Source organism: Castor canadensis, chromosome 13 (genome assembly GCF_047511655.1).
Source record: "Castor canadensis chromosome 13, mCasCan1.hap1v2, whole genome shotgun sequence".
Classification (NCBI taxonomy): Eukaryota; Metazoa; Chordata; class Mammalia; order Rodentia; family Castoridae; genus Castor; species Castor canadensis.
This window is the reverse complement of record NC_133398.1, coordinates 104,610,467-104,624,232: the sequence shown is the minus strand read 5'-3', so window position 1 is coordinate 104,624,232 and position 13,766 is coordinate 104,610,467. Positions and strand designations below refer to the sequence as shown.

The following is a 13,766-nucleotide window of genomic DNA, read 5'->3' as shown; positions in this document are numbered from 1 at the left end:
CACCTTTACCTATATACTTTTTCTCCAGCTAAATCATTTCCCTAAATTGCTCAACACCAACCCCCATATTACTAAAGTGAATTTCCAAAATTCCAAGAGAAACATTGGCAGAGTGAGGAACACGTAGCAGCTTCCATCCCTTCATCCTTCCCAACCAATTTGTTCCTTTTTATTAAGCCATTTTTTTTTCTGTAAATAATTTCTAGTGGGTTTGAGAAAGGCTTATGGGGACAGAACCCCTGAACACAGAAGCCAGGACAGGATGCATTAGAAAACACGGTCTTGGAGGCCCCTTTTCCCCCATCAGTCCCCTTCCGTTGTAGGGCCTGGACCTTGACCTTGGCACCATCTGCTTTTCCTACCAGATTTTTCTCAAACTCGGTCGAAGCCCATCCTGAAATGGGATATAACACTGTGTCCTCGGGTTCTGTATTCCTCCATCCAGCCCCACCTTTGCTGGGAATTCACAGCAACCATTAGATGACAGCACACAGGCTCTCCACCCTACAGATTTAACCAAAAAACTCTAGGACTGTCCAGCAACAGTGGCTCACCCTTGTAAATCCTAGCTACTTAGGAGGTAGAGATCAGCAGGATCACGATTGCAGGCCAGCCCCACAAATAGTTCGGGAGACCCTATCTGGAAAATATCCTACACAAAAAAAGGGATGGCGGAGTAGCTCGAGCGGCGGAGCACCTCAAGGCCCTGAGTTCAAATCCCGGGGACCCAAAGACTACAGGAAAAAGCGGGGTTAGGCTGAAAACACGCATGGAGCACGAGGCTCCTACCAGGGCCTTCAGTCGTGCACCTTCGTTGATACCGGCCCCCCACCCCACACTCCTAGGAAGGGTCCCTACCCTACTCTGCCCCGAGGGGACGACCTTTCCCAGAACCTCCGGAGGCAGGAGGCCTTAGGACAGGTTGGAAGCCAGCGGCGTCACGCGCCGGGAGTCAGACAGCCCGCACGGCTCCGCCCACCGGACCGGCACAGCCAATGGCAGCGCGAGCCGGCGGCGGGGGCGGAGCCGGCCTGGCCGCGGACCTGGGGCTTTAAAGCCTGAGTCAGGCGCGACTGGGCCAGATTCCCGGACCTCGAACGACCTCGGCGGAGCTGCGTGTGCGGAGTGCGCCTGCGCAGCTGCAGCCGCGCCGGGTGAGCGTCCGCGGGGCTGCAACGCCGAGGGTGCCGGGATGGATCTGGAGGACCGCGCTGGACCGGGCCGGACCGGTTCCGACCCCCGCAGGGATGTGGTAGAGGAAGTGGCAGAGCTACCGAGCTCTGCCGTCCTTGACGATTTGGGATCGCGGGAGGGGGCAGAGAAAGTGCAGCAGGGGCCGGGGTCCCGGGTTGTGCGGGCCCGCACGAGTCTGCGGGCCTGGCTGAGTCAGACAGGGCAGCGGGACCCCCGCAAGCCGGGTCCCCGGTCCCGGTGCGCATCGCTCCCAGCGCCGCCATGACATCTTCAGACAGTGGCTGGCCTGCATGGAGGGCGGGAGCTGAAGGACCCCGGTCCGGCCCGGCCCAGTTCGGCCATGGGCGCTGAGTCGACGGGGGGGGCGGGGGGGAGGGCTCGGTCCGGACCCGGAGCTCCTGGGAGGAGGGTGTTCTCAGAGGTTTCCGTCCTGCAAGTCTCACCTTCTGCTGTGCGTTAAGGAAAATGATGTCCGAATTGTTGGGGATCTCCTGGCCCCCTCCTTCAGATTAGATGTCCTTCTTAGTGAGATTCTGCTGGACGTACCTCAGTACTGCCAGTAAGCAGTAAACTGCACGAACCATTTCCTTGTTTCTTAGTTGTTGCCTTGATTCTATACCATAAGGGACGATGAGATTACCAAAATCCAAATTTTTGCATTGTAGGAATTGAAATTTGAAGTTTATTTGAATTCTTAGAGCACTTATCAAGCTCTTTCTTTTCAATAGCTGAATTAAATAACTTTTTAAAATTAATCCCTGGCCTCTGTTTCTTCCACGCAGATCATTAGCCTTTTCAGTTTTTATGTTTATACATGGGAAAGTAATTAAAATGTTTCTACTCTATTATGGGAGACTTTTAACTTTATATATATAAACTGCTTTCATCCGATTTACTCGTTTCTTTTCCCTTCCTAGGTTTTTGAACCATGAGTCTTTCATTCTTCCTGGCAACCTGTTGCTTGGGAATAGCCTTGGCGACTCCAAAACTTGATCAAAACTTAGATACGCAGTGGTACCGGTGGAAGTCAACACACAAGAGACTTTATGGCACGGTTGGTAACATCAAAACTGTCCTGGAGATTATGGTCCTTGCTCTTGAGAGTTTATGGCTGGGGAGTAGCCAGCTACCGAAGCAGTAATCTAATGACAGACCAGTTGTGACCTCAATGTAGAAAACACCTTAGCCACAGTTTCGCATCTCTGCATACAAATCCACTTAGTGAGCATGGGCTGGTTTTTTTGTTTTGTTTTGTTTTGTTTTTGTATTTTTGGCAGAACTGGGGTTTTAAACTCAGGGCCTCACCCTTGCTAGGCAGGCCCTCTACCACTTGAACCATTCCACCAGCCCTTTTGTAATGTGTGTTTTTCAAGATAGGGTCTGGTGAACTATATGCCCCAGGGCTGGCTTTGAACTGAGATTGTTCTGATCTCTGCTTCCTGAGTAGCTAGAATTACAGGAGTGAGCACCCAGCTATGGGTTGGATTTTAAGTACAAATAAAAACTATCAGTTGTACGTTTGCTTCTAGAATGAGGAAGGCTGGAGGAGAGCAGTATGGGAGAAGAACATGAAAATGATTGATCTCCACAATGAGGAACACAACCAAGGGAAACATGGCTTCACCATGGAAATGAATGCCTTTGGGGACATGGTGAGTGTGATGTGCATTGCTTGTCTACCGTGCTTCCTCTTCTCAGTTCTTTACAAATAATGATCTCTTGCCTTTTCAACTTTTTATTCTGTTTCCTTGAAGACCAGTGAAGAATTCAGGCAGGTGATGAATGGCTTCCAAAGGCAGAAGCACAAGAAGGGGAAAGTGTTTCAGGAACCTCTGTTGGGGAGCATCCCCAAGTCTATGGATTGGAGAGAGAAAGGCTACGTGACACCTGTGAAGAATCAGGTATGGCAGTGTCAACATTCAGACCTTCCACTTCCCACGGGAAAGCCAAGAAGGACTGGCCTAGTCACTTTGGTAGATTGTAGAGTGATGCACGGTTCATTGTTCTAACATTGTGCTTCAGTGACTCTCGCCATGCTCCTGCTGTTTTTTAAAAAATATTAAAGTACATAAGCTGTTGCCAATCTTTTGTCTTGTAAACCATCAGTTTTTTATTTCCTTTTCAGGGTCAGTGTGGTTCTTGTTGGGCTTTTAGTGCAACTGGTGCCCTGGAAGGACAGATGTTCCAGAAAACTGGCAAACTGGTCCCACTTAGTGAGCAGAACCTAGTGGACTGTTCTAAGCCTCAAGGCAACCAGGGCTGCGATGGTGGTCTGATGGATTATGCCTTCCAGTACATTAAGGAAAACAGAGGCCTGGACTCCGAGGAATCCTATCCTTATGAAGCAAAGGTAAAATGAAGCTTCTTACTTTACTCTCATTTCAGCTTTGTGGAACACTTTCAGAGATAACAGTCATCTTTTTTAGAAGTCACATTTTTGGGGGGGAGGTTGTGTTGTGTGTGTGTGTGTGTGTGTGTGTGTGTGTGTTGACAGCACTGGGGTTTGATCTCAGGGCCTCACACTTGCTAGGCAGGCGCTCTGTCACTTGCGCCACCCTGCCAGCCTAGAAGTCACATTTTAGATGTGACTATCTCCAAACTATTAGTGCTGTCATTATAAGTTATTAGCCTTTGCACAGTTCTCTGATTAGTTGGTTAACATGTAATTGTTCTTCTGTGCAGCACAAACCCCATACTGGGGTTTGAACTCAGGGCTTTGCACTTGCTCTGCCACTCTAGCACTTGAGCCACAACTTCATCCCTCAACTAATTTATTTTTCCAGTACAGGGGTTTGAACTCAGGGCCTTCACCTTGAGCCACTCAACCAACATTTTTTTGTGATGGGTTGTTTTTGAGATAGGGTCTCAAGTACTGTTTGCTCCAGCTGGCTTTGAACCTCGATCCTCCTGCTCCTGAGTAACTAGGATTACAGGTGCGAGCCACTGGTGCCCAACTCAACTGATCTTTAAGTTTCAAATCAACTAATGGCATTCCACTTCCTGGAATGGTGACTTGAAAATCATAAGCAGCAAATTGTTGAATGTTCTGATTCTAGAACTCAGTGTTCCCTAGGAAGTAAGTGGTAGTAGTAATCAAGTCTCTTCCTTTTTAACTTTAAAAGGATGGAACCTGTAAGTACAGGCCTGAGTGTTCTGTGGCTAACGACACTGGGTTCGTGGACATCCCACAGCGGGAGAAGGCCCTTATGAAGGCAGTGGCCACTGTGGGGCCCATTTCTGCTGCTATGGATGCAGGTCATGCATCCTTCCAGTTCTACAAATCAGGTAAGTGTTATCTTATTACAGAAAGTAAGGCAGAACTGGAAAATCCCAGCCTGGCAGACTCTGCTATGAAGTCCTGCTTTCCAGACTGTTACGATATTGAATGTGTATTTTACATAGAGGTGTTTCCATTGGACATAATTGAGCATTTCCTCATGATTATTAACTACTGTTAGTTTATAGATACCATGTAATTTACTTAACCCTTCTCCAGTTGCAGTAGTTAGGGCTGTGAGGAAGAACCCTGTTGTGGGGCAGGTATGAGATTTTAAGTTTGTATGTGTATGTGCTATTTTTTTATATTTAGAAGAGAATTGTGCTAATTGGTATGTTGGCTAACAGATAAATGTCTAAATCATCTTGGCCTTTAAGAAAGTAGATCTGAGTTGGAGGTGGGACAGTGGGGAATTATCTTGGACTTCTTGAATTTTGTTGGTTTAATCAACCATTGCTATTTGTTGGCAAATATTTAAGGTCTTCCACAGTATGTAGAATTTGTTTATGACATTTCTTTGAATTTTGAGACTCATCCAGGTGATAGTAGTCACCATAATGCATTAATTGGATCTCACTCCGATGCTGATTTTACTCTTCCAGGCATTTATTTTGATCCAGATTGTAGCAGCCAGGACCTCGATCACGGTGTCCTAGTGATTGGCTATGGTTTTGAAGGAACAGATGCAGACAAAAATAAATATTGGCTTGTGAAGAACAGGTATAAAATTCTAAATATTACACTTTAAATGAAAAAGACTCCTTATTTAGGATCAGCATTTGGATAAAGGCCACAGAAGTTCAATTTTTAAATCAAAAAATCTTTTTCCCATTTAGAATGAAGTATTAGTATTTTATTATAAATTTATATACCAAGCTTAAACCTGGCACCCATAGCTCACTCCTGTAATCCTAACTACTCAGGAGGCAGCGATCAGGAGGATTAAGGTTCAAAGTGAAGCCAGCCTCTGGTAAATAGTTGGTGAGACCCTATCTTAAAGAAAAAACCAACACAAAATAGGGCTGTTGGAGTGGCTCAAGTAGTAGCAAGCGTGAGGCCCTGAGTTCAAACTCCAATAGCACACACAAAAATGATTATATTCCAAGCTTGTTGAGGTTATTCCTGTCTATTTATAACCTTGTATTTCTAAATTCTGAAGTTTCTTAATTCTGAAACAACCTTTGGTTGGATTTCAAGTAAAAGGTTGTAGGACCTTCCAGTTTCGGAACATTTCTTTTTCTGTCTAATTTTGCCTCCGCTGATTCCTCATTAAGTCTGAAAGATTGTGGCCTGTGTGACATCTTCCTCCTGTCATTTGATGTTCTGCCTTTGCATTTTATTCTCAACTCTTCTTTCATAGAGATGTAATATATGATATGGAGATAGTCTGCTATATTAGAATCCTAGTTCTGCCTCAGTTTCCATTCTTAAAAGTTAAAGACCTGCAGGGATTAATATTTATATATTTTATATATAGCTGTGATAGCACTTATGCTAGTGTCTGACATGGTAAGTACTTTTTTAAGTATTAATTATTAATGAAGCTAATATTTTCTTGATTTCCTTTTTTCAACCTGTGGTACAAAATGGAAAAACCTTTCAGCTGGGGTCCTGAGTGGGGTGCAGAAGGTTTTGTCAAAATAGCCAAGGACAGGAACAACCACTGTGGACTTGCCACAGCAGCCAGCTATCCCACCGTGTGAGTCCCACCATGAGTTGCAAGCTGCTGGAAGGTGGAAGTAAAGGACTTACAGAACGGACTGGGTGTCCAGAGGAATTCTGTCTTAAAACTGACCAACCCTTATTGTATAAGACACACCAGGACACTTGAATCATTGAGGATCCAAGTTACAATTTGAATTCTGTGACATTTTTACAAGGGTAAAATGTTACCAACTACTTTTAACTCCTGTTATAAACAGCTTTGATATTGAGAACTCACTGCTTAAAGACTTGAATTTTCATTTTATAAAAGGATGTATAAAACTTTCTTTACCTTTTAAAAATAAAATTTAGTTCAGTATATAAAGGTGGAACTTGTGTTTGTGATGTGTCAGCTTTTGATGTATTGGGGAAATATGTCCATGGTACATTAGGCAGAAAACAAAGATGCTGGTGACCTTCTGGCTTTTCTAGTTAAAAATACACAAATTTTATGTCAGCTGCCCATTGGCTGTGTGCAACCCAACTCTTTATTTCATAGTTTTAGCTTACATTCAATAATGGATACAATACCATGTTATATCATTTTCTTTGATCATTGTGAGATGATCAAATTGGGCTAATAAACTTACTCAGTGCCTCAAATATTTACCATTTCTTTTGGTTTGAGGCAGAATCTCACTATGTAGCCCAGGCTGGCCTCAGCCTCCCAAGTGCTGGGATTATAGGCGTAGGCCACCATGACTGGCCGTTGATATCTTCGTTATAAGAATATTTAAAACCTCTCCTAGATGTTTTGAAGTGTACATTATTAACTACTCTCACTTTTCTGTGCAATAGAACTCTAGCACTTACCCAATTCTTAAATCTAGAAAAATAAGACATCTGGAAGAACTCAGGAAAATGAACAGACACATATTCATAGGTTTTAGTAGAAAAGATCACTTACTTTGACTTAAAGTGGTTAGATTATATGATGAAAGTCACAGTGCCAGTTACTGGAACACCTGAATTGCAGACAAAGACTACCTGACTACTTTGCAGTTCTAGGAGAGACCAGACACCATGGATTGCTGTTTTGTTTTTGTTCTATCAAGTCTGATGACCATTGTACCTTGCTCTTCATGCTATCTAGTGTTGACAAAAACAACCTTTGGACTGACAAATCTCAGGTGTCTGGAAATAGGATGAGACGTGTGTTCAAGGTCCACAGGAAACTAGGCCAGGCTTTGAAAGTAGACCTTTGGCTTTGGAAGGTGGGTAAGAAATCACCAGCGAAGGATAGGCCAGAAGTCACTAGGCCATATTTGAACTACCTAATCCCTGGTTTAAAAATAAACTCAGAAAGGAACAAAACAAACCGTGTGTAGTACACAGATAGTAAATACAAATTAAACATACATGCTTGCTCTAAAGACTGAAAGGAAATACTCCAAACTTGTGTGTGAAGTAGGACTGATTATTTAAATTGTTCTGTAGCAAGCATGTATTTTTATTAGTGGAAAAAACAGTGGAAATAATCCATATTCTGCAAAGCTAAACAATTATGTGTGTGTATAAACTCTAAAAGCTATGACTGTGTGTTTGAATTCCCAGTCAAGTAAGGAAACCCAAATGATAAGCTGGTAAAAGATTTAACTGAGTCTTAAGGGGGACCTCATATCCTGCAAAACTTTGGTAGCCTTCCTCCACAGCCATCTAGTATGTTCAGTCACTTTCTCTGAAAAAGGATGTCCTTGTTTTTGTTTTTGCAGTGCTGGATATGGAACCCAGGGCCTTGCTTGAGCTAGGCAAGTGCTCTATTTACTAAGCCTCATCCATAACCTAAGATAGAACTTCTTTATCTTACTTTACAGCTGCAGTCTTAATTCAACATTGTCCACAGATTCCTAGAACAACCCCAGAGTTCTAATGAGACATGTAGTTGACAAATGGAATGAAAGTGGGATGGCTTCTTATTTAAGTAATAAAATTCTAAGCCTATCAAAGCAGAACAACCCTCAGGTGTCCAAATTATAATAGAGCTATTAGAAGGCTTTGTAATTTTCAAAGGTCTTTAAAATGTTTTATACTCGTGAGACGTTCCAAGCCACATCTGTCATCTGAAAGCATTCTTAAAATTTTTATTTATTTTTGCTGTATTGGGGATTGAACTCAGGCCTTGCATGCATATAGTAGGCAAGTGCTTTACCACTTGAGACACACCCCCAAGCCCTTAAAAGCATCTTTCAAAGAAGCCAGTAGACTTGAAAAAGTAAGTTGAAAGCACAAATTTAATGCCAGCATCTAAATAGTTTTCCTAGTTAAATTGCAAAGGACATAGGGAAGGTGAGATGGAAATGACAGCAATTGTGAGGGGAGGGCTTTGCTGATGGGGGTATAGTTGGAACACATCTTACTGAAGGAGGGGCAAGTCTTGGAGTGACTGAGGAATCCCCCACTCACACCACGTGCATTTCACATTTGTGTATGTTGCCTATGAAATTTGAAATCAGGTGTTTTAAAGTCATTTCCCTTTTGACTGATAGGAAAATACAAAGGAAAAACTGACATCTTAGGAAGAACAAATATTAGTGTATCTCCCAAGCCACTTCACTGTAAACACTGAGTATCACAAATGTTCATGAGCATCTCTAGTTTTAGGCAATTAATAAGTAAAACTTACCAAGGGGCTGTCCCATGGTTTCTTTCCTTGGTACTACATTTTAAGCTCATAGTTCGTGTATTTACTCATTGAACTGTTTATTGGGCACCTATCTGACAACACTATGCTAGACTCTAAGGACATGAGAATGAAGCAAGTTGTCATGGTCCCTGCCTTGAGCCCATGTGTGGCCCCCATCCTTGCCACCATGGCCACTGTTCACAAACCCATGGGGCTGGGAAAGAGGCAGACTGGTATCTACAGAAAGAGCATTGTATTCACTCCATTCTTAAAATCTTCCTCTGCTGAGGTCACCCTATGATGACAATTCACTTGGTATTTACAAACATCTGCACATTGTTTTGCCCATTCAGAGAAATCTACCCACATACCTGCTCCCCAAGCCACCTTGTCACCAATCTCCTATCTCATTTCTTCCAGGTTCCTAACCAGTCAAATCCTCACCCACAGCCCAAGAATCAGTGTTTAATCTCACGTTCAGCCATTTCTCCTTCTGAGCAAAACGAATTACCAGGTGCACTACTCAAAATTCTGTCCACCGGAACAATTTCCTTTCGCCACCGTCCTTCAAGGATGTCCCCCAAAAAGGCGTGTGGTGTTGCAGCTCTGCTTTCAGGTGATGTCTGCATATTGCCCCAAACTTCTGTAAGCCAGGCCCACGATTTCTCTTCCTTAGTCAACAGATCTTAGCACACTCTATGGAGCCATAGGTATGGGCTGGGAGAGAGGAGGTCAGGGCAGGAGTGAGGACCATCAGCATTCAGATGCCTTTCTCATGCAACTCCCCTGTGGCTTGCTCAGGCCCAATCACATACATCCTTCTCCCATTTGATGAGAGAGTGCTGCTGTGCAAGCTCAACTTTAGGTCTTGGAGGGTCAGATTCATGATGGGCAGCTCAGGTCACAAGGTAAGTAGGGGGTACATGATTAAGCATTCAATCTCTTAAGACCACAGCAAGCCAAATGAGAGTAGTGCCAGGTGCTGGTAGCTCACGCCTGTAATCCTAGCTACTGAGGAGGCAGAGATCAGGATGGTCACGGTTTGAAGTCAGCTCAGGCAAATAGTTCTCAAGACCCTAACTTGAAAAACTGTTCACAAAAATAGGCCAAGGTGAAGGCCTTGGGTTCAAGTCCCAGCACTGCAAAAAAAAGGAGAGTAGTTGTCTGCAGAGGATGGCATATTCCAAAATTCTAAGGGTCTTGCATTGTGGTTCATCTATAGGGACCTACCAGTGGCTCCACACGGACACTGCACACTACTTTGGATCTGCTGGATCTGATAGCCCAAGTGGCAGAGCAGAAGGGACGGCAGCCTGAACCTGTTGCGAACCCTTCTCTTGCCTGGGCCCCCCTCAAAGCTCGCAGGTTTTTGAGTTGCTGAGCAAAGAGGCCAGAGTAATGCAACCAAATAAACGTTGCCTTCAAAATCCAAAGAGGCCCTAAAAGTGTTGGGCTTCTGTTTTGGTTGTAGAAGAGGACAGATGCGATGACTTATCCTTAGAAGGTGCTACAGCTTAAATATGAAATGTCCCCCACTATTTTGGGAGGTGCTGGAAACTTGAAGAGATGGGGCCTAACTGGTGGGAGTATGTCACTAGAGGCATGCTCTTGAAGACCTAACCCAGTCTCTCTCTCTCTCTCTCTCTCTCTCTCTCTCTCTCTCTCTCTCTCTCTCTCTCTGTTTCTTGTCCATCATGAAGTGAGTAGCTCCACATGTTCCCACCACCACAGTGCTCAGCCTTACCTCAGACCCAAATGGAGCCAGTGGGCCACAGACTGAAACCTCTGAATCTATGAACCACAATAAATCATTCCTCCCTTTAAGTTATTTTGGTCACAGCTACAGAAAGCTAACATAGAAGGGGTATCTCAACAGTCTCCACAGATCTGCACACCTAGAAATTTCACTGAGGTAGAAGGCACCTGGCTTTGTGTAAGACTTATTTCCTGCCCTCTGACGCACAAATGTCTTGTGAATAGTTGCTACTTCTTACTATTTCCAACCAGCATAAGGTCATCAGTGTAATGGACCAGTGTAACAGCTTATGGGAAGGAGAGACAACTTAGATTCCTACAGACTAAACTGTGACAGAGCTGGAGAGTTGATCTACCTCTGAGACAGGACAATGAAGGTGTGTTGCTGGGCTTGTCAGCTGAAAATAAATTTGCTTCCTGTGGACTTTGGTAGCAGATATCAAGAGAAAAGCATTTGCCTGATCAGTAAATGCAGAGGAGGTACCAGGGGGTATGTTAATTTGCTCAAGCGATGGAATCACATATGGAATAGCATTTGTAATTGGTGTCACACTTGTTTAGGTTTTCAGTCATTTTTTCTCATTCTCCAAGATTCATGCAAGTTTTCTTCACTGGGTAATAGAATGGGAATGTGGAACAACCACTTGCATCCTTGAAGTCTTTGAAGGTGGCCCTGATCTCTGCAATCCCTACAAGAATGCAGGATTGCTATGGGTTAGCTATTTCTCTAGATGGAGGCAGTTCAAGTGACTTACATTTGGCAGTTGTCCTTACTTCTCAGGTCAGGGATTCTGCCAACTGCTACGTATATTAATTCCAGTCACTCATTCTAGCACAGGTGAGATCACCACACGGGGCCTACTCTCAGACGAACCTGGACTAAGACTCCATGGGCCACCTACTCCTATGAGCCCCTACTTTCACTTGTGGACCACAGTGATGGAATGGACCTCCTGGAGTCTTCTGAGTGTGATTTCAGAGCCAACGTCCGATAATCCTCTCCCTGCCATCAACGTGCTGCCATCTTGGTCCAGGGCAGAAAGTCCCTCTGGGGGCAGCTGAGAGAAAAATTAACAGTATAAATTTTTGGCAGTGAAATGGGGCTATGACTTTCCATTATTTATGGAACTTTGGGTCTGCAAACTGACTCAAGTCTGGGAATTGATTTTTTATCCAAGTTAAACATTGGTGAATTCTTCTGTGCATACAGTTCAAGTAAGAATTTTCAACTTATTTTACTGTTTATCCCATCTATTTCCCTCTTATGGGTAGGATGATCAAGTAGCCAATTCTGTAAGCTACTACACGTCGAACAATTCTACCTGCTGCTTTCACTGTGCTGTTCATTATAATAATCACATGCACCTTGTCTTTGGTGACTAAGTGCCACCACTTGACTCTGCCAATTACTCCCATTGCATTGAAGGATCCCAGGCCGCTGGCAGCAGTTCTCACTACAATTTCTGATCTGTAAAGATGAGTAAACATAGACCTCTTCAAGAATACTCTTAATTTCTCAGAGTCATGGGGGTAAGAAAAGCATGGTAAAGTAGACTTTATCCAAGACCATCACAATAGGTGTAAGGACAGCTGTAATGGGCTTTTACAGGCAAGGAAAGACATTGGGCTCAGCCTACAAACACAAGTAGAAATTTATAGCCAAGGAGCACAGTGGAGTCAATGCATGAAAAACTACTAAGATGGAACATCAGAGGTAAGGACAATTCAGGCTAAATAGACCTAAGACAATTCTTGCTGAAGACAGGCCAGGGTGTCACCTAGGGGATGGTGGAGGAGGAATCTGATCTAGTTATAGGTTTGTAAACAAAGAGTATTGGTGACTGTTGAAAACCAACAGTGTCTTGCAGGGCAATTACCTCAGGGGTGGCCATTATAGATTTCCCAGGCACAGAAGTTAACTTCCCCATTTGGGGATGGCAGAGCTGCTTCTCCTGATAAAAAAGACTCAGCAGAATTTAGGGTTTCAATGTCTCCAACCTCACCAGGATGTGCCCATATATCCTCTAAATTTTAGGATCCTATTTCCTACCCATCACTCTTAACAGCCTACACCCAATGAGATGAGATTTAGATTGCATTGCATTTCATTCACTCACAGGATGAGACCTTGGGGTTGGTTTCCAGAAATCCTATAGCTCTGTGGCAACCAGGAGGTAACAGTTTTTCAGAAAATATAGAAATTTTCAGGTGGTTTGTGTGGACTTGAGTCAGGAATTCAAAACCCTGAGCTCATCTTCTCTTTCCCTACTTTGTCCAGGACAGTTACAAGCAACCAGCTAGTCTTGAATTGGTTTGTTTGACAAAAAAAAAGTCCTACTGTATCAAATACATAGTCACCCAGAAAAGTGCCTCTTAGTGTTTGATTTAGAGGATTCAGTGGTGACATTGTGTTTCTGCCACATCTCACCATGAACTGTCAGTGCTTCCTTTCCCAATGCAAACAGTCATTATTGCCTTTGAATTGCATCAGATTAGAGAATCAAATCCAGAAACCATAGAGCCAAATCAGAAAACTCATTCTTATGTTTCTTTTCTCCTAGAAACTACCAGTAGCAAAATGTGTATTCTAAGGAATTGGCTCATGGGATTGCAAGGATTGGCAAATCCAATATTTGCAAGGCCAGTCATCAAGCAACTCAGACAGTGCTTCTATGTTACAGTCTTTTTTTTTTTTTTTTTTTTTTGTGATACTGGTATTTGAACTCAGGGACTACATCGTGAGCCACTCCACCAGCCCGTTTTTGTGAAGGGTTTGTTTGAGATAGGTATTGAAAACTATTTATGGACACATTTTTTAACAGGAAGTTATTTCAGAATTTTGGGCTTCTGGAATGAGGTCACCTAGCCATCCAACATTCAGTGATCCAGTTTTTATTTCTCCAGTCTAAAACTGCTTCCTAAAGTAATAATTAAAACAATAACATAACACTTAGCATTCATGGAGGATTACAAAAGGCTTCATGTCACATAATTTCATTTGACATCAAACGCACTCCAAGAAGACTCAGGATTAGGGTCTTACGGTCCTCTATTTTCTACCTATGGATTGGAAGTTGCTGCTTGTGCTATGATAAGAGAGTGTGAGGTTTCTCTTCTGTGCTCTGCTATGTATTTTAATTCTTTTCTGCCCATCCCCCAGTAAAGACACTGGAAAATCATACCGCTCAGTGTGCTACCTGGAACACATGGCCT

At 43.6% G+C, this 13,766-nt stretch overlaps 2 protein-coding genes across 4 annotated transcripts in view; one reads left to right on the top strand and one right to left on the bottom strand.

Annotated features, from left to right (window-relative positions):
* The first annotated feature begins 1,004 nt into the window (after positions 1-1,004).
* On the top strand, positions 1,005-6,507 carry LOC109696440 (procathepsin L). Its single transcript, XM_020179494.2, has 8 exons — positions 1,005-1,154; positions 2,112-2,248; positions 2,724-2,846; positions 2,949-3,095; positions 3,320-3,544; positions 4,317-4,479; positions 5,074-5,191; positions 6,075-6,507. Exons 2-8 carry the CDS (start codon positions 2,123-2,125, stop codon positions 6,172-6,174), a joined length of 1,002 nt encoding a protein of 333 aa, XP_020035083.2. The 5' UTR covers positions 1,005-1,154; positions 2,112-2,122; the 3' UTR covers positions 6,175-6,507.
* The window catches only part of LOC141415543 (uncharacterized), a 340,659-nt gene continuing 329,020 nt past the window's right edge, over positions 2,128-13,766 (bottom strand). For all 3 annotated transcript variants that reach the window (XR_012440525.1, XR_012440526.1, XR_012440527.1), the window contains one exon: positions 2,128-11,611. The gene's annotated coding sequence lies outside the window, so the exon portion shown is untranslated. The remainder of the gene's footprint in view (positions 11,612-13,766) is intronic.